At 44.5% G+C, this 27199-nt stretch overlaps 1 protein-coding gene across 2 annotated transcripts in view; it reads right to left on the reverse strand.

The window, feature by feature from the left end:
- LOC115205462 (mitogen-activated protein kinase kinase kinase kinase 4-like) overlaps nucleotides 1-27199 on the reverse strand; it is a 125202-nt gene that overhangs the window by 27094 nt on the left and 70909 nt on the right. For both annotated transcript variants that reach the window (XM_029771459.1, XM_029771458.1), the window contains exons 18-22: nucleotides 22317-22384; nucleotides 21929-22008; nucleotides 6185-6279; nucleotides 3645-3757; nucleotides 3424-3511 (exon numbers count right to left, since the gene is read on the reverse strand). In XM_029771459.1, coding sequence (XP_029627319.1) covers nucleotides 3424-3511; nucleotides 3645-3757; nucleotides 6185-6279; nucleotides 21929-22008; nucleotides 22317-22384 — 444 coding nt within the window. The remainder of the gene's footprint in view (nucleotides 1-3423; nucleotides 3512-3644; nucleotides 3758-6184; nucleotides 6280-21928; nucleotides 22009-22316; nucleotides 22385-27199) is intronic.

Genomic DNA, 27199 nt, shown 5'->3' on the forward strand with positions numbered 1-27199 from the left:
AATGACAGCCAAGGCGTTGTTTGAAGTGAAGTGGGAGAGGTAAACAAGGATATCAAGCCCTGCTTACACCATATCAAGTGGCATTGCATTCATTACTGGAGGTGGAGGAGGCTCTGAGGGGGCTGTGGGAGAGCAGTATCATCAATGGAGGTGGAGGAGGCTCTGAGGGGGCTGTGGGAGAGCAGTATCATCAATGGAGGTGGAGGAGGCTCTGAGGGGGCTGTGGGAGAGCAGTATCAATGAAGGTGGAGGCTCTGAGGGGGCTGTGGGAGAGCAGTATCAATGGAGGAGGCAGAGGCTCTGAGGGGGCTGTGGGAGAGCAGCATCATCACTGGGCTTTGCTCTGCTCCATGTACAGATGGAGGATCTTAATTTGAGCCAGTTTACTAAAGCAGTAAAATAATCATGTGAACATTCATAGATGTTTTGTAGGGGCTTTTCATAATGGAAAATCAAGTCTGAAATTTCAATGTGGAAATTACAGTTGTGACAAAAGTTTTGAGAATGACACAAATATTAATTTCCACAACGTTTGCTGCTTCAGTGACATTAGATATTTTTGTCAGATGTTACTATGGAATACTGAAGTATAATTACAAGCATTTCATAAGTGTCAAAGGCTTTTATTGACAATGACATGAAGTTGATGCAAAGAGTCAATATTTGCAGTGTTGACCCTTCTTTTTCAAGACCTCTGCAATCCACCCTGGCATGCTGTCAATTAACTTCTGGGCCACATCCTAACTGATGGCAGCCCATTCTTGCATAATCAATGCTTGGAGTTTGTCAGAATTTCTGGGTTTTTGTTTGTCCACCCGCCTCTTGAGGATTGACCACAAGTTCTCAATGGGATTAAGGTCTGGGGAGTTTCCTGGCCATGGAGCCAAAATATCGATGTTTTGTTCCCCGAGCCACTTAGTTATCACTTTTGCCTTATGGCAAGGTGCTCCATCATGCTGGAAAAGGCATTGTTCGTCACCAAACTGTTCCTGGATGGTTTGAGAGTGAGCCCGCTCCCTTGGCTGAGAAGCAACCCCACACATGAATGGTCTCAGGATGCTTTACTGTTGGCATGACACGGGACTGATGGTAGCGCTCACCTTGTCTTCTCCGGACAAGCTTTTTCCGGATGCCCCAAACAATCGGAAAGGGATTCATCAGAGAAAATGACTTTACCCCAGTCCTCAGCAGTCCAATCCCTGTACCTTTTGCAGAATATCAGTCTGTCCCTGATGTTTTTCCTGGAGAGAAGTGGCTTCTTTGCTGCCCTTCCTGACACCAGGCCATTCTCCAAAAGTCTTCGCCTCACTGTGCGTGCAGATGCACTCACACCTGCCTGCTGCCATTCCTGAGCAAGCTCTGTACTGGTGGTGCCCCGATCCCGCAGCTGAATCAACTTTAGGAGACGGTCCTGGCGCTTGCTGGACTTTCTTGGGCGCCCTGAAGCCTTCTTCACAACAATTGAACCGCTGTCCTTGAAGTTCTTGATCCTCCGATAAATGGTTGATTTAGGTGCAATCTTACTGGCAGCAATATCCTTGCCTGTGAAGCCCTTTTTGTGCAAAGCAATGATGACGGCACGTGTTTCCTTGCAGGTAACCATGGTTGACAGAGGAAGAACAATGATTCCAAGCACCACCCTCCTTTTGAAGCTTCCAGTCTGTTATTCGAACTCAATCAGCATGATCTTCAGCCTTGTCCTCGTCAACACTCACACCTGTGTTAACGAGAGAATCACTGACATGATGTCAGCTGGTCCTTTTGTGGCAGGGCTGAAATGCAGTGGAAATGTTTTTGGGGGATTCAGTTCATTTGCATGGCAAAGAGGGACTTTGCAATTAATTGCAATTCATCTGATTACTCGTCACAACATTCTGGAGTATATGCAAATTGCCATCATACAAACTGAGGCAGCAGACTTTGTGAAAATGTATATTTGTGTCATTCTCAAAACTTTTGGCCACGACTGTACAAACTTCAGAAGCCTTTTTAAATCTCGAATACACAAGTTTTAAATGTCTTGCATTGCAGGAAAGTTGTCCTGCAACAGGGTGATCAAATTAAGATCCTACATCTGTATTAGTTAGTAGCATCCGCTCCATGTGCTAGTTAGTATGCACAAAGTGCCCTCTAGTGTTTGTCATGAAAATGACCCATGCGGGACCGGTGACAACCCTGAGCTCAAGTGGCTCTGGATGCATCCCAAATGGCACTCTAATCCATATTTAGTGCACTACCTTTGACCAGGGCCCATAGTGCTCTGGTCAAAAGTAGTGCACAATACAGGCCAGGGAGTAGGATGACATTTTGGACGCAGCAGACTGATAGTACATTGTTGTTGACGGCAGCACTGCCAAGTCTGATGCATGCTGCTGCCCGTGTGAGCAAGAAACGAGATTTCACACTGACTGCATCTGAACTGTCTGAACTCTGACTATGACCCAATTTACAAATTAGCAGAGTTCATGGAAACCATGATGATGTGGCTGGTGACTCTTTGCCTCTTGAAAGTCCAATATCTTGAAAACCTGACTACTGAAATGCTAAACATTTTGGCACTGTATCAACAGTGGACTAATGAACAAAATACCAACAGATCGTTTTTGAGTGTATTTTCCCTTTAAGCAACCTATTACTCTGATATAACGAAGATGACGCTGTAGTATGAACCTGAATCGACTGAAACTATTAATCTATTATCTAACTATATATCCATTAAAAGAATTGAACATATTTCTGTTCAATGTTGAGAGTTTGAGGAGGATTTGATCTGAGTTTTCATCAAGTACAGAATTAATATCAGTGACAAGTGAGCTGTGTTGGTAAGGTAAGCAGCTGGCTGTGTTGGTAAGGTAAGCAGCTGGCTGTGTTGGTAAGGAAAGCAGCTGGCTGTGTTGGTAAGGAAAGCAGCTGGCTGTGTTGGGAAGGAAAGCAGCTGGCTGTGTTGATAAGGTAAGCAGCTGGCTGTGTTGGTAAGGTAAGCAGCTGGCTGTGTTGGGAAGGAAAGCAGCTGGCTGTGTTGGTAAGGAAAGCAGCTGGCTGTGTTGGTAAGGAAAGCAGCTGGCTGTGTTGGTAAGGAAAGCAGCTGGCTGTGTTGGGAAGGAAAGCAGCTGGCTGTGTTGGGAAGGAAAGCAGCTGGCTGTGTTGGGAAGGAAAGCAGCTGGCTGTGTTGGTAAGGTAAGCAGCTGGCTGTGTTGGGAAGGAAAGCAGCTGGCTGTGTTGGTAAGCAGCTGGCTGTGTTGGGAAGGAAAGCAGCTGGCTGTGTTGGGAAGGAAAGCAGCTGGCTGTGTTGGTAAGGTAAGCAGCTGGCTGTGTTGGGAAGGAAAGCAGCTAGCTAAGCTCTCAAAGTTAATAAGTGAGTGTACTTTTTCACTCCAAAATGTCCCAAAGAGGTCATAGTGTATGGATGAGGTGTATGTATACCGGGGTCTGGTTGAGATTATGGTGGGGCTGCAGGACTATCCCATCAGGGGCTCCTTGGAAGAACATACCTTTCCCATTCAATGGAGACCTGGAGAAACACAGACAACAGCAGTCAGAGAGCAGTGTTTTAATGGATAATGCTCTTGTTTTTTGGCTCTATATGTTTTTTTAAATGATCAAATAAAACCAATCAATCAATAAATCAATCGAGGTGAACCCACCGGGTTTTCTCATCATCATCACTACTTCCAACTTCATCGCTAGAAGAGGAGTACTCTGTTGCCTTGACAAACGGACTGAGATTAGACGTAAGCCCAGAGAAGTGGCCGAAACCCTGAGAGAGAAACACAGAGAATCACATCAGTGATAGAACACCAGACATCATATATAGAACACCAGACATCAGAGATAGAACACCAGACATCATATATAGAACACCAGACATCATATAGAGAACACCAGACATCATATATAGAACACCAGACATCATATATAGAACACCAGACATCATATAGAGAACACCAGCCATCATATATAGAACACCAGACATCAGAGATAGAACACCAGACATCATATATAGAACACCAGACATCAGAGATAGAACACCAGACATCATATAGAGAACACCAGACATCATATATAGAACACCAGACATCATATATAGAACACCAGACATAGAACACCAGACATCATAAAGAGAACACCAGACATCATATATAGAACACCAGACATCATATATAGAACACCAGACATCATATATAGAACACCAGACATAGAACACCAGACATCATAAAGAGAACACCAGACATCATATATAGAACACCAGACATCATATATAGAACACCAGACATCATATATAGAACACCAGACATAGAACACCAGACATCATAAAGAGAACACCAGACATCATATAGAGAACACCAGACATAGAACACCAGACATCATATATAGAACACCAGACATAGAACACCAGACATCATAAAGAGAACACCAGACATCATATAGAGAACACCAGGCATAGAACACCAGACATCATAAAGAGAACACCAGACATCATATATAGAACACGAGACATCATATATAGAACACCAGACATCATATATAGAACACCAGACATCATATATAGAACACTAGACATCATATATAGAACACCAGACATCAGAGATAGAACACCAGACATCAGGGATAGAACACCAGACATCAGAGATAGAACACCAGACATCAGAGATAGAACACCAGACATCAGAGATAGAACACCAGACTTCAGGGATAGAACATCAGAGATAGAACACCAGACTTCAGGGATAGAACACCAGACATCAGAGATAGAACACCAGACTTCAGGGATAGAACACCAGACTTCAGGGATAGAACACCAGACGTCAGGGATAGAACACCAGACATCAGGGATAGAACACCAGACATCAGGGATAGAACACCAGACATCAGAGATAGAACACCAGACATCAGAGTTCCTGACACAGACAGTCAGACAGGCACGCAGACAGGCAGACAGACAGGCAGGCAGGCAGACATGATTATGAAATAATACAGGACTGCTAATGCTAATCCAATACAGGAATAATTGTCAGTCCACATGAAGATGACAAGCAGGTATATGTTATTGAATAAAACACAATGCCACTGTGTCCTTTGGAGGGAATCAGAGACAGGACAGGACAGGACAGGACTCCAATCTGACTTGTCCTCTGCATCCCGTCGGAATGACCGGAATCTTAAATGGCATACTGTACCTCTAACCTCAAATCATTAGGCCTAGTCATAACATAAACGCCGCAGCCCGTCTGGTGTTCAACCTTCCCAAGTTCTCTCACGTCACCCCGCTCCTCTGCTCTCTCCACTGGCATCCAGTTGAAGCTCGCATCCGCTACAAGACCATGGTGCTTGCCTACGGAGCTGTGAGGGGAATGGCACCTCCATACCTTCAGGCTTTGATCAGGCCCTACACCCAAACAAGGGCACTGCGTTCATCCACCTCTGGCCTGCTGGCCCCCCTACCTCTGAGGAAGCACGGTTCCCGCTCAGCCCAGTCCAAACTGTTCGCTGCTCTGGCACCTCAATGGTGGAACAAGCTCCCTCACGACGCCAGGACAGCGGAGTCAATCACCACCTTCCGGAGACACCTGAAACCCCACCTCTTTAAGGAATACCTGGGATAGGATAAAGTAATCCTTCTAACCCCCCCCTTAAAAGATTTAGATGCACTATTGTAAAGTGGTTGTTCCACTGGATATCATAAGGTGAATGCACCAATTTGTAAGTCGCTCTGGATAAGAGCGTCTGCTAAATGACTTAAATGTAAAATGTAAATGTAACATGCAATATTTAGTTTAGAACGGATAAGCAGGAATAATACACTATTTAGACGTAAAGATGAGTCAGAGGAGCAATTACAGCATTCTTTGTTTTGATGAAAGCAAACACAGATGTGAGAGATGGTCATACGGATTCTCCTCATTCACATCCAGAGCTAATCGGATTCATCTGTTCCTTACAGTTTTGTTTCTCAAAACACACAGTCACAAACAACAGCAACCCACATCAAGCTCGGTGACCAAGATGGAAAGTGTTACAGATGCAGGTATTTTCCAGAACCACAGGGCAACGGGAGCCGATAAAGAAAATAACAACTTATCCCACGACAACATTCATGGCTGAAAACAACATTTTAAATCTGACATATAATAGATGTGGAATAGTGTTCTAGATGCTAGGATGGTGACAGAAGACAGATACTTACATGTTGCTGAAGAAGGGCTCCAGGAGAATTCTCCTTAGACTTCTTGTACTGCAGAAGACGGCTCTGCAGCAGAGGGCTCTCCAGCTTGAAGTAACCTGATAGAGTCAAAAGACATGTTTCAAATCTCAATCTCCCATCTCACTATGTTGTGCACTCGTGCTAAATATTACCAGAGCCATACAGATACTGTAGTGAGCATTGGTGGCTCATTATGGGAGCTTTCCTCAAACTATGTTAAGGATTAAAGTTGTCAGTTGCCCCAAGACCTCAGTATGCTGCGTTAATATGATGAGCAAGTCCAGATATGGACTAAGGCATCAGGATATATTGAAGGGCTTCCTTGTTTTTCCACTGGATTACTTCCTGAAAGCTACAATGTAATGAATTTGTAAAAGACTATAAATGTGAAATTCATTATCATGTCTCTATTTGAGCTAATGCTCCCTCTTCATGTACAGTATAAGATTCCTTTGGCATTTAAACAAAGACATGTTAGCACATTTATTTACCATATTCATGAACTGCTTTCTTAAAATTCCCCAGACAAGTAATTGTGAAAAAGGGGAACTTTGAACATATTACCCAGTCTTTCTTTCCTTTTATCTTTCTTATCCAAAAGGCAGTTCTTTTGAGTCTACCCATTAATTGTACTGGTTTTCCACACCCAATCTACCACAGGGCCTGTTGCTCACTCACACGCCCCCACCCACACTCTCTCACACACTCCCACACACATACACCCTCACACAATCTCCTTTCCACAAACCCTCACCCACATGCCCTCACCCACCCACCCTCCCTCACGCACACTCCCTCTTTCACCCATACGCCCACACCCATACTCCCTCACCGACACCCCGTCACCCTAACACCCTCAAGTGAAACTTAAAGGCCCAGTGTAGTCAAAAATGTTTCTTTGTTTTATATACAGTACAAGTCAAAAGTTTAGACACACCTACTCATTCAAGGGTTTTTCTTTATTTGTACTATTTTCTACATTGCAGAATAATAGTGAAGACATCAAAACTATGAAATAACACATATGGAATCATGTAGTAACCAAACAAAGTGTTAAACAAATCAAAATATATTTTAGATTCTTCAAAGTAGGAACCCTTTGCCTTGATGACAGCTTTGAACACTCTTGGCATTCTGTCAGCCAGCTTCACCAGGAATGCTTTTCCAACAGTCATGAAGGAGTTCCCACATATGCTGAGCACTTGTTGGCTGCTTTTCCTTCACTCTGCGGGCCAACTCATCCTAAACCATCTCAATTGGGTTGAGGTCGGGTGATTGTGGAGGCCAGGGATTCTGTTGCAGCACTCCATCACTCTCCTTCTTGGTCAAATAGCCCTTACACAGCCTGGAGGTGTGTTGGGTCATTGTCCTGTTGAAAAACAAATGATAGTGGGACTAAGCGCAAACCAGATGGCATGGCGTATCGCTGTAGAAGGCTGTGGTAGCCATGCTGGTTAAGTGTGCCTTGAATTCTAAATAAATCACAGATAGTGTCACCAGCCTTGTACCGCCACACTATCACACCTCTTCCTCCATGCTTCACGGTGGGAACCACACATGCGGAGATCATCCGATCACCTACTCTGCGTCTCACAAAGACACGGCGGTTGGATCCAAAAACCTCAAATTTGGACTAATCAGACCAAAGGACAGTTTTCCACTGGTCTTATGTCCATTGCTTATGTTTCTTGGCCCAAGCAAGTCTCTTCTTATTGGTGTCCTTTAGTAGTGGTTTCTTTGCAGCAATGAAAGACTGATTCACGCAGTCTCATCTGAACAGTTGATGTTGAGATGTGTCTGTTACTTGAACTCTGTGAAGCATTTATTTGGGCAGCAATTTCTGAGGCAGTTAACTCTAATCAACTTATCCTCTGCAGAAGAGGTAACTCTGGGTCTTCCTTTCCTGTGGCTGTCCATCAGCCAGTTTCATCATAGCGCTTGATGGTTTTTGCGACTGCACTTGAAAAAATGTGTTTTGTCTGCATTGTCTGACCTTCATGTCTTAAAGTAATGATGGGCTGTCATTTCTCTTTGCTTATTTGAGCTGTTATTGCCATAATATGGACATGGTATTTTACCAAATATGGCTATCTTCTGTATACCACCCATACCTTGTCACAACACAACTGATTGGCTCAAACGTATTAAGGAAATAAATTCTTCAAATTAACTTTTAACAAGGCACATCTGTTAATTGAAATCCATTCCAGGTGACTACCTCATGAAGCTGGTTGAGAGAATGCCAAGAGTGTGCAAAGCTGTCATCAAGGGAAAGGGTGCCTACTTTTAATAATCTCACAGCATTCTGCAGAGATACGCCATTCCTTCTGGTTTGAGTTTAGTGGGACTATAATTTGTTTTTTAACAGGACAATGACCCAACAAACCTCCAAGCTGTGCAAGGGCTATTTGACCAAGAAGAAGAGTGGTGGAGTGCTGCATCAGATGACCTGGCCTCCACAATCACCCGAACTCAACCCAATTGAGATGGTTTGGGATGAGTTGGACCGCAGAGTGAAGGAAAAGCAGCCAACGAGTGCATATATGAGAACACCTTCAAGACTGTTTGAAAAGCATTCCAGGTGAAGCTGGCTAAGTGAATGCCAAGATTGTGCAAAGCTGTCATCAAGGCTGTCACAGGTTAGAGGTCATCATGGAGTGTTATCCCTGGGGGTGCCACTGGAGGACATCCTTGTGTTTCTAGTGTCCAGGTGAACCTGGTTTAGGACTATTTAGGTTCCTCTATGAAACTGAGCCGGTTGCTCAGGTCTCTTCTTGTTTTGTGTTGTACACGTGCACTTGCGTTGTTGTTTTTCCTGTGAATACTTCAGTAAACATTCAGGATTTACCCTCACCTCTGCCTGCTGTGTTTCTCTGTGCCTGGGTCCGAGTTTGTACTAGAGTTATTGTCACAGTAGACCTGAGCCAAAAATGGACCCAGCAGAGATTTCTCCGTCATCCGAGGGACACTCCGAGCTCCACCACTTACGGTCGGCTCTCACTCACCATGGAACTGTGATTGGTTGCCATGAGGAGCGGCTGAAGACATTTTCGGAGGATTTAGGAACTCTTGTGTTCCCTCTGCAGACCGAACAGACAGGAGCAACGGTTGCTGCACCTGTGGTGGTTCCTAACCCTCCACTTTCTACCAGTTCATCAGCTTCCTCCCCTTGGGAGCCTCATCTCCCGGCACCGGAGCGCTATGAGGGGCATCCTGGGAGGTGTCGTGGGTTCCTGCTCCAATGTTTGCTGGTCTTCGAGCTGCAGGCATCAACGTTTCCCACCGAGTGTTCCAGAGTGGCATATGTCATCGCCTTGCTCTCAGGACGGGCTCTGGCCTGGGCAACAGCCATATGGGAGCAGCAATCAGACATTTGTTTCAATTGGCAAAGCTTCACGCAGAAGATGAGGGTTTTTGATCACCCCATCAGTGGCAGGAGTGCTGCTCAAAGACTCATTGTGCTTTGACAGGGCAGCCGGAGCGTAGCGGATTACGCCATTGACTTTCGGACGCTCGCTGCTGAGAGCGGTTGGAATACAGAGGCACTTCACTCAGTCTTTCTGAACAGACTCAGCAAGGTTCTCAAGGATGAACTGGCTTCCCAGGACAACCCTGACACTCTGGAGACGCTTATCGTTCTGGCCATCTGGATAGATCTTGCTTCCGGCCAACCTGCGGTGGGACAATGGGCAGTTGGACAATTCTGCTTTCATAGACTCTGGGGCTACCGGCTGTTTTCTGAATCGCACGTTAGCTCGCCAACAGAGGCTGCCACTCACTAAGCTGAACACTGTTGTCGGACACTGCGCTGGAGGGTCAAACCCTAGGGTCTGGGAAAGTGAAGCAACTCACCATGCCTATTCAGCTACAGGTTCTGGATGACCATGTGGAGCTTAACCAGTTTTGTTGTGTATTGATATTCTAGTTTTGTCCCTTTAGGGCACCTGTAACCCCCCCTTGCTTATCTACGTTAAAAACGCTTGGAATGTTCTTCCTGTAAAACGCATTAAACAATGCCCACGTTCATTTCTACTCCCGTCTCATGTCCTGTCCTTATATTAGTTGTATAAGTAATTGTACAAAAAATGTGTCACTGTCCCAATACTTTTGGAGCTCCCAGGACCAGGCCTCCAGTGCCTGCTCCACGGACCAGGTCTCCAGTGGGTCTCCCCATCCTGGTCAATCCTGTGCCTGCTCCACGGACCAGGTCTCCAGTGGGTCTCCCCATCCTGGTCCGTCCTGTGCCACCTCCCAGGACTAGGCCTCCAGTGGGTCTCCCCATCCTGGTCCGTCCTGTGCCACCTCCCAGGACTAGGCCTCCAGTGGGTCTCGCCAGTCCGGAGCCGCCAGAGCTGCCCGCCAGAGAGCTGCCCGCCAGTCCGGAACCGCCAGAGATGCCCGCCAGTCAGGAGCCGCCTGAGCCGCCCGCCAGTCAGGAGCCGCCAGAGCCGCCCGCCAGTCAGGAGCCGCCAGAGCCGCCCGCCAGTCAGGAGCGGCCAGAGCCGCCCGCCAGTCAGGAGCCGCCAGAGCCGCTCGCCTCTCCAGAGCCGCCAGAGCCGCCCGCCTGTCCGGAGCCGCCAGAGCCGCCCGCCTGTCCGGAGCAGTCAGAGCCGCCCGCCAGCCCGGTGAGTCCTGTGCCTACGCCTAGGGCCAGGCCTCTTTCATGTCTCCCCAGCCTGGTGAGTCCTGTGCCTGTGCCCAGGGCCAGGCCTCCTTCATGTCTCCCCAGCCTGGTGAATCCTGGGCCAGAGCCGCCAGAGCCGCCCGCCAGCCCGGAGCCGCCGGATCCGCCAGAGCCGCCCGCCAGACTGGTGAGTCCTGTGCCTGCGCCCAGGGCCAGGCCTCCTTCATATCTCCCCAGCCTGGTGAATCCTGGGTCAGTGCCGCCGGAGCCGCCAGGGACGCCCTCCAGCCGGGCGCAGCCAGGGACGCCCGCCAGCCGGGCGCAACCAGGGTCGCCCGTCAGCCGGGCGCAGCCATCGCCGCCCGCCAGCCGGGCGCAACCAGGGCAGCCCGCCAGCCGGGCGCAGCCATCGCCGCCCGCCAGCCGGGCGCAGTCATCGCCGCCCACCAGCCGGGCGCAGCCATCGCCGCCCGCCAGCCGGGTGCAACCAGGGCCGCCCGCCAGCCGGGCGCAACCAGGGTCGCCCGCCAGCCGGGCGCAGCCATCGCCGCCCGCCAGCCGGGCGCAGCCATCGCCGCCCGCCAGCCGGGCGCAGCCAGGGACGCCCGCCAGCCCTGGGCACAGGCACAGATGGCCTCTCAAGGCTTCCCTTACCTGTCGCACACACTGAGCACTCCCAGGCTGAAATCTTCTACTTCAAGGAAGTGACGAACGCCCCAGTTACATCTGTCTAAGTGAAAAAGTTCACCCACACTGATCCAGTGATGTCTGAGGTCGTGGACATTGTCACTCGTGGAAAAGAATGAGATATGTCGGACAGCCTACAACCTTACCTAGTGAGGAGAAACGAGCTCACAGTTCAGTTTGGATGCTTGCTATGGGGTTTTCGAGTCATCATACCACCGCCACTGAGAAGGAAGGTGCTTGAAGAACTCCATTCAGGGCACTGTGGCATGGTGCGAATGAAGGAGATTGCACGCAGCTACTTTTGGTGGCCAGGTCTGGACGAAGCTATCGAAGACACGGTCAAGTCATGTTCTGCATGTCAAAAGATGAGGAACATGCCTCAGCTAGCGCCACTACACCCATGGGACTTCCCAGAGGAGCCTTGGCAGCGAGTTCACATAGACTATGCAGGCCTACTGGAGGATCGTATGTTCTTAGTCATAGTTGACGCACACAGCAAATGGCCTGAGGTCACAGTGATGAAGAGCACCTCAGCGGAGAGAACCATCGAAGAGCTACGGTCAATCTTCAGTCGCAACTCGTTAGTGATAATGGCCCCCAACTGGTGTCTGAAGAGTTCCGGTCATTCAAGGAAGCAAATGGAATTCAGCACATCAAGTCAGCGCCGTATCACCCTGCAACGGATGGCCTCGCTGAAAGGTTTGTCCAAACGATGAAGCAAGCTTTAAAATCATCACAAGGGAACGGCTCCCTCAATAGGCGTCTAAACACCTTCCTGTTAACCTACAGAAACACTCCCCACGCTACAATCAAATTGGCACCCGTGTCAGCCATGATGAAAAGACAGCTTCGCACGCGACTCGACCTCCTGAGACCTCCAAAGACGAAACAGGTTGTACAGACACAACAGAGAGCACAGGTGGAGAGACGGAGCAAAGCAAAAGACAGAAGCTTCATAGCTGGAGAGAGAGTTCTTGCTCGGAACTACTGCAAAGGTCCAAAGTGGATACCAGCCACAGTGGTTGCACAAACAGGGCCTGTGTCCTACACAGTTCACACACCGGAAAACATCATCTGGAGGAGACACGTGGATCAACTGTTGCCAGGAACCAACCTCAGAGAGGACTCATGTCAAGTGACAAACCAAGATCAGCTACTGGAGACCTACCATGACTACGAGCTATCACCTGAACATCCACTGCAGCAACTTACAAATGTGGAAAGTGCTCCAGACTCACCTGAACCAGCCAGAGTGCCTACTCAGGGTACTGTTGCACCCCAGTCTGGGCATACACCATCACCACTCAGACTCAGAGATAATGTGACTGTAGACTCACCTGTACGTCGTCATTACCCTGCAAGAGAAAGACGACCCCCTGACAGGTTGACTATTTAGTTCAGACTAACCTCCAACATTGGGGCAGAATACACCCCAGGGTGAAGTCTGGGGACTGAGGCAGTCTACCCTCTATCCCTAGTTTAGAAAGGGTTATTCTGAAATATTATATAAAAAAGAAAACAATAGGCAAAACAGTGAATATTTACTTTTTCCTTATGAGTCATCAAAGGTAAAGGGGGAGGAATATGTTGTGTACTGATATTCTAGTTTTGTCCCTTTAGGGCACCTGTAACCCCCCCCTAAGTTAAAAACGCTTGGAATGTTCTTCCTGTAAAACGCATTAAACAATGTCCACGTTAATTTCTCCTCCCGTCTCATGTCCTGTCCTTATATTAGTTGTGTAAGTAATACAGTGTGCTATACAACAAGTTTCATCTGGTGGACTGTCCTGAGCTTCCCCTGGTTCTTGGACATCCGTGGCTTTCCACCCATAATCCTCAGATTGACTGGCCTTCGGGAAGAGTTCTGAGATGGAATCCTTCATGCCAGTTCACCTGCCAGCAACTCTCTCCAGACATTTCCGGTCCTGCACATCTGGAGACTTCTGACTCTCTTGTTCCTCCAACTAGGAGTGACAAGCCTGATCTTACCTCGGGATTACTGAGATTTGGGTCAGGCCTTCAGCAAACAAAGGGCCAGCAAACTACCTCCTCACAGGCCCTACGATTGTGCCATCAACCTCCTGCATCCAGGCCAGATAGTCTGGCTGTCTACTAGGGACGTGCCTCTATGCGTGGAGACTTGGAAGTTGGCACCCCGGTACATTGGGCCATTCAAGATTCTACGGCGCATCAATCCAGTGGCCTACCGTCTTCATCTTCCCCGGTCCATGAGGGTTCATCCCACCTTCCACATCTCCAGACTCAAGCCTGGTTCCGGCCACTCGGCCTCCAGCTCCACCTTGCATGATAGTGGGACAGCCAGCCTACATGGTGCGACACATCCTCTCCAGCCATCAGATCCGGCGGGGGACTCAGCATCTTGTGGACTGGGAGGGATACGGCCCAGAGGAACGGTCATGGGTTCCGGCCCGGGACATTTTGGACCCCGGACTCATTTAAGACTTCCGTCGTTGTTCAGCTACCCCTGGTGGAACATTGAAAGCTGTTCCTTGGGGGGGGGGGGGGGGGGTCCTGTCACAAGTTAGAGGTCATCATGGAGTGTTATCCCTGAGGGTGCCACTGGAGGGCATCCTTATGTTTCTATTGTCCAGGTGAGCCTGATTGGGATTAATGGGTTCACCTGGTTTAGGACTATTTAGGTTCCTCTCCTCTATGGAACTGAGCGGGTTGCTCAGGTCTCTTGTCTTGTTTTGTGTTGTACGCATGTGCACTTGCTTTGTTGTTTTTCCTGTGAATACTTCAGTAAACATTCTGGATTTACCCTCACCTCTGCCTGCTGTGTTTCTCTGCGCCTGGGACCGAGTTCGTACTAGAGTTATTGTCACAAAGGGTGGCTACTTTGAAGAACCTCAAATATAAAACAAATGTTGATTTGTTTAACTTCTCTAGGGTAGGGGGCAGTATTTTGACATCCGGATGAAAGGCGTGCCCATAGTAAACTGCCTGCTACTCAGGCTCAGAAGGTAGGATATGAATATTATTAGTATATTTGGATAGAAAACTCTCTGAAGTTTCTAAAACTGCTTGAATGATGTCTGTGAGTATAACAGAACTCATATGGCAGGCAAAAACCTGAGAAAAATCCAACCAGGAAGTGTGGAAATCTGAGGTTTGTAGTTTTTTAAGTGATTGCCTATACAGTATACAGTGACTTTGGGTTCATTTTGCACTTCCTAAGGCTTCCACTAGATGTCAACAGTCTTTAGAATGTTGTTTCATGCTTCTACTGTGAATAGGGAGTAGATGAGGAAGTAGATGAGTGAGAAAATGACATGAGCTCAGTGGCGCGCACTCACATGAGAGTTAGCTGTGTTCCTTTTCTTTTCTGAAGACAAAGGAATCGTCCGGTTGGAATATTATGGAAGATTTATGATAAAAACATCCTAAAGATTGATTCTATACTGTAATATAACTTTTTTGACTATTCGTCTGAACTAACTGCGCGAGCACAGTGGATTTGGATAACTCGACTGAACGTGCAAACAAAAAGGAGGTATTTGGACATAAAGGATGGACTTTATCGAAACAAATGAACATTTATTGTGGAACTGGAATTCCTGGGAGTGCATTCCGATGAAGATCAAAGGTAAGTGAATATTTATAATGTAATTTCTGAGTTTTGTTGACTCCACAAAATGGCGGGTTTGGTTTTGTGACTGAGCGCCGTACTCAGATTATTTCAAAGTGTGCTTTCGCTGTAAAGCTTTTTTGAAATCTGACACAACGGTTGCATTAAGGAGAAGTGTATCTATAATTCTTTGAATAAGAGTTGAATATTTTATCAACGTTTATGATGAGTATTTCTGTAAATTGATGTGCTCATTCACCGGAGGTTTTGGGAGGCAAAACATTTCTGTACATTACACGCCAATGTAAAATGGGGTTTTTGGATATAAATATGAACTTTATTGAGCAAAACATACATGTATTGTGTAACATTAAGTCCTATGAGTGCCATCTGATGAAGATCATCAAAGGTTAGTGATTCATTTTAGCTGTATTTCTGGTTTTTGTGACGCCTCTCCTTGCTTGGAAAATGGCTGTGTGGTTTTTCTTGTCTCGGCGCTGTCCTAACATAATCTAATGTTATGCTTTCACCGTAAAGCCCTTTTGAAATCGGACAATGTGGTTGGATTAACGAGAAGTGTATCTTTAAAATGGGATTTAATAGTTGTATGTTTGAGAAATTTGAATTATGAGATTTTTGTTGTTTTGAATTTGTTGCCCTGCTATTTCACTGGCTGTTAAATAGGGTGTCCCAAAACGTACCCGATTTAAACTGGTTACTACTCTTGCCCAGAAATGTGAATATGCATATAATTAGTAGATTTGGATAGAACACACTCTAAAGTTTCTAAAACTGTTTGAATGGTGTCTGTGAGTATCACAGAACTCATATGGCAGGCAAAAACCTGAGAACATTCCAGGCAGGAAGTGGCCTGTCTGACAATTTGTAGTCCTTCTGTTGCATCTCTATCGAAATTACAGCATCTGTGCTGTTACGTGACACTTTCTAAGGCTTCCATTGGCCCTCTAAAGCCCTCAGAAAGCGGAATGACGCGTCTCCTGTCTCTGGGCAAAGTACAGCAGCAGAGTTTGAAAGTGGCCTGCCTGGGGAGAGAGACTGAGATGCGCGGTCACGAGACTTCGCCATTTTTTTCTTTCTCTCTTTTAATGAATACAACGTTATCCGGTTGGAATATTATCGCTATTTTACGAGAAAAATAGCATAAAAATTGATTTTAAACAGTGTTTGACATGCTTCTAAGTACGGTAATGGAATATTTTGAATTTCTTTGTCACGAAATGCGCTCGCACGTTACCCTTCGGATAGTGACCTGAACGCACAAACAAAACTGGGTATTTGGATATAACTATGGATTATTTGGAACCAAAACAACATTTGTTGTTGAAGTAGAAGCCCTGGGAGTGCATTCTGACGAAGAACAGCAAAGGTAATCCAATTTTTCTAATAGTAATTCTGAGTTTAGGTTGTCCCAAACTTGGTGGGTATCAAATTAGCTAGCCGTGATGGCTGAGCTATGTACTCAGAATATTGCAAAATGTGCTTTCGCCGAAAAGCTATTTTAAAATCTGACATAGCGTTTGCATAAAGGAGTTCTGTATCTATAATTCTTAAAATAATTGTTATGTATTTTGTCAACGTTTCTCATGAGTAATTTAGTAAATTCACCGGAAGTTTTCGGTGGGTATGCTAGTTCTGAACATCACATGCTAATGTAAAAAGCTGTTTTTTGATATAAATATGAACTTGATTAAACAAAACATGCATGTATTGTATAACATAATGTCCTAGGAGTGTCATCTGATGAAGATCATCAAAGGTTAGTGCTGCATTTAGCTGTGGTTTTGGTTTTTGTGACATATATGCTTGCTTTGAAAATGGCTGTGTGATTATTTTGGGCTGGGTACTCTCCTGACATAATCTAATGTTTTGCTTTCGCTGTAAAGCCTTTTTGAAATCGGACAACGTGGTTGGATTAACGAGAGTCTTATCTTTCAAATGGTGTAAAATAATCATATGTTTGAGAAATTGAAGTTATAGCATTTTTGAGGTATTTGTATTTTGCGCCACGCGATTCCACTGGCTATTGAATAGGGTGGGACGCTAACGTCCCACTGGCCCAGAGAGGTTAAAAGGCCCTTACTAGCATTCTCCATCATTCATTCATACAAGTAGCTAACTAGCACATCGTCTTCCAGGGCTTGAATTTGAACTACGGATAGTTCAGGGGGTCAAACTAAGCAAATGCGGTAATGGCATCAAACAAATTTACGGCATTAAAAATGTAAGCATTAACGCGTTATTAGCACGTTAATTTTGACAGCCCTAATATATATATATATATATATATATATATATATATATACAAAGTATTCAGACCCCTTGACTTTTTCCACATTTGTTACGTTACAGCCTTATTCTTAAATGGATTAAATAAATACAAAATACTCATCTACATACAATACCCCATAATGATAAAGCGAAAAACGTTTTTTAGAATTTTTGCATATGTATTTAAACAAAAAATCAGAAATACCTTATTTACATAAGTATTCAGACTCTTTGCTATGAGACTCAAAATTGAGCTCAGGTGCATCTAGTTTACATTGATCGTCCTTGAGATGTTTCTACAACTTGATTGGAGTTAACCTGTGTTAAATTCAATTGATTTGACATGATTTGGAAAGGCACACACCTGTCTATATAAGGTCCCACAGTTGACAGTGCATGTCAGAGCAAAAACCAAGCCATGAGGTCGAAGGAATTGTCAGTAGAGCTCCGAGACAGGATTTTGTCGAGGCTCAGATCTAGGGAAGTTTACCAAAAAATGTCTGCAGCATTGAAGGTCCCCAAGAACACAGTGGCTCCCATCATTCTTAAATGGAAGAAGTTTGAAACCACCAAGATTCTTCCTAGTGCTGGCCGCCCGACCAAACTGAGCAATCGGGGGAGAATGGCCTTGGTCAGGGAGGTGACCAAGAACCTGATAGTCACTCTGACAGAGCTCTAGAGTTCCTCTGGGGAGATGGGAGAACGTTCCAGAAGGACAACCATCTCTGCAGCACTCCACCAACCAGACCTTTATGGTACAGTGGCCAGACGGAAGCCACTCCTCAGTAAAAGGCACATGACAGCCCGCTTGGAGTTTGCCAAAAGGCACCTAAAGACTCTCAGATCATGAGAAACAAGATTCTCTGGTCTGATGAAACCAAGATTGAACGCTTTATCCTGAATGCCAAGCATCACGTCTGGAGGAAACCTGGCAACATCCCTATGGTGAAGCATGGTGGTGGCAGCATCATGCTGTGGGGATATTTTTCAGTGACAGGGACTGGGAGACTAGTCAGGGTTGAGCGAAAGATGAATGAAGCCAAGTACAGAGAGATCCTTGATGAAAACCTGATCCAGAGCTCTCAGGACCTCAGACTGGGGCGAAAGTTCAACTTCCAACAGGACAACGACCCTAAGCACACAACCAAGAAAACGCATGAGTGGCTTCGGGACAAGTCTCTGAATGTCCTTGAGTGGCCCAGCCAGAGCTTGGACTTTAACCCAATTGAACATCTCTGGAGAGACCTGAAAATAGCTGTGCAGCAACACTCCCCATTCAACCTGACAGAGCTTGAGAGGATCTGCAGAGAAGAATGCGAGAAACTCCCCAAATAAAGGTGTGCAAGCTTGTAATGAAATACCCAAGAAGACTTGATGCTGTAATTGCTGCCAAATGTGCAGAGTAAATGGTCTAAATTCTTATTTAAATGGGATTTCAGGTCTCTTATTTTTATACATTTGCAAAAATGTCTAAAAACCTGTTTTTCCTTTGTCATTATGGGGTATTATGTGTAGATTGTTTAGAAAAAAACACAATTTACTACATTTTAGAATAAGTCTGTAACCAAACAAAATGTGGAAAAGTAAAGGGTTCTGAATACTTTCTGTACATTCAAGCATATATATACACACACTACCAGTCAAAGGTTTGGTCACACCTACCCATGTTCTACATTGTATAAAAGTAATGAAGACATCAAAACTATGAAATAACGCATATGGAATCATGTAGTAACCAAAAAAGTGTTAAATGGCAACTTCAACTTCAAATCACTCCCAGATGGCTCTATGGGTAAAATCAAAGTAATTTGCATCTACTGCAAGGCAGAATTTGTTTATTACCGAAGTTCAGGGAGTTTTCGTTGTCATTTACAAGCGAAATATACTGTTGATGCCGGCAATACAAGTAACGTTATCAGTAGCAATGGAGGACATCTTCGGCAGGCTAAGCTAGAAGAGTGTGCGCGCGGGAGGCCTATGGACAAGCAGCAAGGTAACACAAGCATGGATTGCAACAGCTTGCAGGCCAGTCCACATTGTGGAGATCGAAGGCTTGAGGGGTTATCATACGTACAGCGTCAAACGACTCAACGTATGAGTTATCCTCGAGAGCCACCGTCGTTACAAGAATACACTAGCTGTAATGAAAGCGAGAGGGCAACGAAAAAAGCGGAGGAGTTGAAACACAACGGCTGTTGCTCTCACGGGAGACTTTGAAGAAAACTTTGAAGAAAACTGGAAACTGCATTCACACACTCTGTCCGTAATGAAGACAGAAGAGAGGCACTATGCTGAAATGTGCGCCAGGCATTTCATGGATCTAGCAAAGCAGTGGAACATTGAAAACAAAGTTAACACAGTTTGCACAGACAGTGCACGGAACATGATTGCAGCTGCGAAACATCTGCGTTTTGAACACCTGCCCTGCACAGCGCAAAGTCTCCAAAGGTCCATCACAGTGTCCTTACAGAACAGCAGGCCAGACAATGCCCTTGCCAAATGCCGAACAATTGTTGGCCATTTCAAACACAGCCCACCAAACGCTGCAGAGCTAGGACAACAGCAAGTTGCAAAAGAAGGAGTCACTCGCACAAGATGTCACAACAAGATGGAATTCTACTTTTGAAATGGTAAAGCTTATCCAGAGAAACCAAAAACCACTGAGAGATGCTCTGGCCCAACATAAAATTAACATCACCATGCCAACCACTGCTGAACTGGAGAAACTGGAGGCACTACTAGAGCTCTGCAGTTTATATTCTCTATCTCACTATTAGTGTGTTATAATAAGATATTGTGTGTGTGTGAGAGAGAGAGTGTGTGTATAACACGTCTCACAATTGACTGAAGTGATTTTGAATTGCTTTTCATGCAGGTACTTGACTGAACTTCTGGGAGGAGAGAAGTACATTTCCTGCTCAGTGGTGTTGCCTGCTTTGTGTCATCTCCTTCGGGTGATGGAGAGCTTGGATGATGACCATGCCTACATGGTAAGATTCAAGCTAACATTCACAACAGAACTGGAGAAATGCAATGAAAACACAAACCTCACATGGCTGAAGATCGCCACAGCACTCGACCCAAGGTTTAAGGACCTGAAATGCCTTCCCAGAACTGAGAGGGGTGAGGTGTGGGCTTTGGTCAGCATCTTGCTGAAGGAAGAGAGGCCTGCACAGCAACCTGATAAAGCAACAGATTCAGAGCCAGCGACGAAGAAAGCTGCCCTTTTGTTGAGTTCTTCTGAGTCTGACGAAGAGGAGGAGTCCATTGAGAAATGTGTGGAGTGTTACAAAGCAGAGCCCATTATCAACATGGAGGACTGTCCACTACAGTGGTGGTCACAGCATGCAGGGCCACACACCAGGCTGGCCTACAATAAACGAAGGTACCTGGCAACGCCTGCCACATCAGTACCTTGTGAGAGGTTGTTTTCACTCTCTGGGCATATCGTACAGAAGAAGAGAGCAGCTTTATCATCTGAAAATGTCAACAGGCTTGTTTGTCTTTGCAACTGGCTCAGTGAAAATAAATAAGAGGATGACTGAAGTGTATGGTCACAGGTTTATGTTCTGTAAAATTCATGACATTGTTGGACAAGTTTATGCTCTTTGTATCCATAGAGCTAATTTGTTTTTTTCTTATAGCCAACCCTCCAATCACTAATTGGGAGAACAATAATTTCGAATGGCTGAAGCTTTAACTGTGTGTGTGTGTGTGTGTGTGTGTGTGTGTGTGTGTGTGTGTGTGTGTGTGTGTGTGTGTGTGTGTGTGTGTGTGTGTGTGTATTTATGATGGAGCATTAGTAAGTTACAGGACTTTTGTATTGCTTAACTTGTTTATGGTAAATATGCCATTAAAAACGTTCTGACACAGAATATTTTTGTGTTTCAGTCCCTACATGCCTATAATGCAATACATTGCTTTTTGAAAAATAAAAAATATTTATTTAGCACCAAATTTGAGCAAATATAAAAATGTGTGATTAATCGCAATTAATCGCATTCAATTCTATAGTTAATTATTTTAATTGTTTGATAACCCTAATATATTTACCAAAAAAATAAGTATGGGAGATTGGAAGATGCAGACAATTACATTGATGGAAGCTACAATCTATCTGTAATATTAAAGCTGATCTACTCCCTAAGAAATTCTAAAAATCACAGCAAGCTACTTAATTGTTACCCAGAAATGATTTGATATTGAAATAAAAACGGCTGCATTGGAGCTTTAAAACAATTGTTTACTTTCAAAGCTAAACAGTAAGCCAGTGGCCCTGTGCATGGTTCAGAGTCTCACTTTCAAACACGTTCAACTCATGAGGGAAAAAACCCTGACAGGATGTTTAGGTTTCAGTGACACATTTCCTGTGTATTGTGGTTATAGTCTGATTTGTAGACACCCAATGCGTTCACACAGGCTGTAGTTCACCATGTAGTAACACTATGCAGCGAAAGGATCTACATATGTGCTATGTGAACCCATCTCTAGTGAGTGGTTGAAGGAGAGAGAGAGAGTGACTGTGGAGGACACAGACCTGACTGGGAACTGCTACTGGAGCTGCCATGAGATGACATGGACTTCCCTCCCTTCTCCACAGGAGACTGAGGGGCCCCACTGGGCAGCAGAGAAAGAGAGAGGAGTGAGAGAAAGAGAAGAGAAAGAGAAGAGTGAGAGAGAACAAGAGAGAGTGGGAGAGGGAAAGAGAAAAAGTGAGAGGCAGATGACAAGAACCAGGCACACACACAATGTCATGCTCTATACTTCAAATGCTGTCTCAGAGATATCTAATGTCCATAGAGTGCCAGTGAAAGTAATGTCCTAGGCAGATGGGGCCTGTCAAAGCTGACTATGGATTATCCACCCTGTAACTGGTAGTACTGCTCACTGACACTGAATGATGTGTGATGTGGTGACAAACGTACCTCGACCCAGTCCGGTGATGATTCATCAGCTCTTTGCAATATAATTTGGATGTTGTACGCTCCGGAACCTTCAAAAAGATCATGTTGACATGTGAGGGTACAGTATACAGTGGTGTAAAGTACTTAAGTACAAATACTTGAAAGTACTACTGAATATGTTTTTTGGGGTATCGGTACTTTACTATTCATATTTTATCAACTTTTACTTCACTACATTCCTAAACAAAATTATGTACTTTTTACTCCTTGCATTCTCCCTGACACCCAAAAGTACTCGTTACATTTTGAATGCTTAGCAGGACAGGAAAATGGTCTAACTCACACGCTCATCAAGAAAACATCCCTGGTCATCCCTACGGCCTCTGATCTGGCGGACTCACTAAAAAAACACATGCTTTATTTGTAAATTATGTCTAAGCGTTGGAGCGTGCCCCTGGCTATCCGTAAATTTAAAATAAATGACAGATGGTGCCGTCTGGTTTTCTTAATATAAACAATTTGAAATTAATTCATATTTTTGATACTTAAGTATATTTTAGCAACTACATTTACTTTTGATACTTAAGTATATTGAAAATCAAATACTTTTAGATTTTACTAGGTGACTTTCACTTTTACTTGAGTCATTTTCTACGTATTAAGGTATCTTTACTTTTGCTCAAGTATGGCAATTGGGTGCTTTTTCCACAACTGACAGTATATGCCTGACTACCTTGCACAAAGCATCACAACATTAGAACATATTAGGACATTCAAAAACACTGCATGCCCTGTGGGGACTCCAGAAACAACATACTGTAGTATGTGTAACTGATCCTAACCGCCAACCTGGACTGTATCATTTACTATAGAGGATGCGGATACCAACTTTAGGAGAACACATGAGGAGAAGCCTGTGAAGCAGGCAATCAGGTCTTGTGTTCATTCTTTCTCAATGTGGTCCCCAACAGCTGTCAACATTTTCACCTTTTTCTCATGTCATATCATCACAAGAGGAAAGGAAGACTACACCCATTAAAAGAGGAAATCATTCTGAAAATCCCCATCATACTCCCTTTAACTACTGACATCCCTTCAACAGGGCTTACAGGCAGCTGCATGTCCCTGCGTTTCTCACATATGTTTTTAAAATGATTTCTGTGATGAATGTAACAAGATAACTTGTAAGCAATTAAAGCACATCAACTCCATATTCCCATATCAAGCAGTAACAAAACACTAGGATGCTGTATCCTAAGGATACACATCTCTGCTTTTATTAGAGGAACTAGAGATATGTTTCTGGAAACAGAATGTGTATCACATCGTTGAATGAGTTTGTTGTTAGTCAGGGGTGCCATAGTCAGGGGTGCCATAGGAAGCTTGAGGGCACTGCCACATTCCTCTTCCTTTATGTTGGCATGACTAACATCACCACAAACAACAACTACAAACCTCCCTGAAAGATAACACACACACATGGGGTTATCTCACCAGGCTCACACAGACATACCACAGAAACCCAAACACAAATATACACACACATACACTCACACACATGTACAGGCTGACTCATAACCTGCAGTCCCAGGTTATATCCACAGGGTGGGCGGATTTAGGGTAATTAAATATTGTGTGGATGAAGGGCGGATGGGTGGTGGCCGTGTTGAATAAAGAGAAAACAATGCATTAAAAATCCATAAATGTATAATTATTGTGCAATTCATATCTATAGGCTACACGGAGGTTTTTCTTTCATTATTTTTTACCTTCCGTTAGTGTGTAGCCTAAGTTGAAGCTTAAGGGCCTAACTGTAGCGTGGCAAATACACACCAATTGCCAAATGCGTTCAGGACCTTGGGCAGAAAAAGTTAACTTCCATCCACTGAGGCAAAAAGTACAATGTCAGAGTTTATTTCAATAAGGGCAAGATTCAGTCTTAGGCCATTTAAGCCTTTCTTACACACGCCATTCTTACGCACCTCTCACTAGTTGGTATTAGACTTACCTCCTTAAGATGCGTAATGTGCTTTGCAGGCGTGGTTCCCTTGTGCGCGCTGAATGCATTTAGTTCAACCACTGAAAACCCTCCCACTTGCTGGCCAAAGATTTTCTCGTGGAGTTTTCATTCAATAGGATTTTCAGTACATTTATGTTAAACCATCCCTTTAAACACGGTGTATATTTCATTTGATATTTCTCAACAGACTCAATAGATTACGTCGAGAGAACGGGTTCAGAATATAGGTATCAATGAAAGAAAGCCTCCTCCTTTTCAGCACCAACTGGTAGATTTAAAAATACTCTTGATTTTGTAGATTATTTAGGCACATTTTGGGATTCCGAAAGTGTATGAATCATAAAAAAAAAAAATTTGAGAGCTTTTACGCACAAAATATAATAATGAATAAAAAATACAATGTATTTGTCACGATCGTGTGGTGAGACGGACCAAGGCGCAGCGGGATTGGAGTTCCACATCTTTATTTTTCGTGAAACTTAAAACAAACCAAGAAACAAACAATGACCGTGCAGTACTGAGGTGCAACATGCACTCACTTAAAAACAATATCCCACAAAACACAGGTGGGAAAAGGCTACCTAAATATGATCCCCAATCAGAGGCAACAATTACCAGCTGCCTCTAATTGGGAACCATACCACTCACCAACATAGAAGTACAATGACTAGAACACCCCACTTGTCACGCTCTGACCTAAACACCATAGAGAACCAAGGGCTCTCTATGGTTAGGGTGTGACAGTATTGATTCATCCCGAAAGTTGTCATATTCAAGTTCAATCCATGAAATATTGCAAGGTTGAGAAAAGTGTACAATAAAATAGTCCTATAAAGCTACACTAATCATGGAACTGTATGGCAACAGTTTTATAATGATTTAAATAGGCCACATGTCCAAAATGATTGCACAACTAATGCTAGCGACCCTCAGCAACTACATGGACGTGACAAAGGAAAGAAAGGTAAACGAAATGGAATGGAATGATGAAAAATGAAATCTACAAATTGAAGACAACTAACACTGAAGTGACAGTTAGAAATGTATTTGGGTATTACTGACGGTGACTCCCAATAGTGGCTAATATTTAACATGATATAAATTGTAAAATAAAACATTTTAAAGCACTTCCAGTAACTTGACAGGTTCCCAAACTAGCACAGTGGATCTGGGCCGATTCCGGCTGAGAGTCGGGGCACTCGGCTGAGAGTTAGACTCGGCTGAAGTCATGTGGCCTGAGTCTGGGCCGCCTTAGGCAGTATTACTTATGGCTAGGATGAGGGGATTGAGCTCGGGCCGATTCCGGTGTGAGTTATCTGGCCCAAATGTATTACTTGGGGCTCGGGCCGATTGGGGCTACTCTCTGGCAGATGATTACACGGGCTGCTTTATATAATTAACATTTCATTACTTATTTTTCCTTATTTTCTCATTGTTTCTGTGATCAAAAAATACAATTAACATTTCAATTAAACTCTTTAAGAGTCCTGTTTAAGTTGTATTTTAGTATTTTGATACTTTGTGCAAGGCCATTGATAAGCTACTAAAAACTATGTGGATGGAGTCTCCCAAGTGGCGCAGCAGTCTAAGACACTGCATCGCAGTGCAAACTGTTTTGCTACAGATGCTAGTTTGATACCCGTGCCGGCCACGACCCAGCGTTAGGGGATGGTTTGACCAGTCGGGATGTCCTTGTCCCATCACGCTGTATCTGTAGCGGGCCAGGCGCATGCACACTGACACAGTCACCAGGTGTATGGTGTTTCCTCTGACATACATTTTTTGAATGCATAAAATATATAATAGTAATATTTAAAATGACTAAATTGGGTAATTTTGTATACATGTATTTAAATTAGCATCGGGCGCTTCCGGTAGACGGAAACTGGTAGATGGAAACTGCCTGATGTACTTGGGTCGATTCTGGGCAGTCATTCATTTGGATTCCGGGCCGAGTCTGACATCGGATTCCGGCCCAATTCAATCAGCTCCCGGCCCCCCGGAAGAGGTTCTGGGCCGATTCCTCATTGCTAGCTGGGTCGGCCCTACAGAAGCCTATAACTTGGGTCTAAAAATGTTATCCACGCAATTTACGAGGGCACACAATACAAATTCTGAATAACGTCACAGCTATTTATAGCTTGCTTCACGGTGGAAATGGGACTGCAATACATGTCATGTGTGATATGATTTTCAATTTCTTTCCATATGACTAGTTTCAACTTCGTCTCCAGGGATCATAAGGGAAAATGATCTAAAACAAGTGTCATATTTACAATTCCCTTATCCAAACTATTACTCATTTACCTAGCTCTTATCAAGTTGTAAATTACAGTGCATGGAGAATGCTGTTACTGTATATCGGAAAAAATAAAGTAAAGTATTTTCCTACTTGGAACTGGTATGTTTTCTAGACCTTATTCATGGTTTCCTCACACGTAAAGGTGGTAGAATAAAGGTCAGAATACAGCGTATCTGTTGACACCTTCGCCACACCTTCATTTATTAGATCTCCACCCCAAACAAATAGCAGGTGAATAGAATACTATTCTCATGCTTAAATTCAAGGTCAGAATACGCATAGAGAGAAGCGCATAAAAAGGGAATTACGTTCCATTTACTCACAGGTCGGAATTCCCCCCTTAGAGAAAAGCTGGGAAATGGAGAGTTGAAAATAAAGAGAAGGGAGGGCCAGAAAAGTAGTCTAATGTTTGGGAAAGATTTGGTGAGGTGGTAAAAGAGGATGATAGCAGTGCTGGCTACGCTATGTATGATGATTGTGAGGCACTACACAAATTTGATAGTCAATTAAACTTCAATATGGAACTTCAATGGAACTGTACTGTTCAGATGGGTTAAATGGAATAGTAACTGAAATCTGGAC

This window comes from Salmo trutta, chromosome 13 (assembly GCF_901001165.1).
Source record: "Salmo trutta chromosome 13, fSalTru1.1, whole genome shotgun sequence".
Lineage (NCBI taxonomy): Eukaryota > Metazoa > Chordata > Actinopteri > Salmoniformes > Salmonidae > Salmo > Salmo trutta.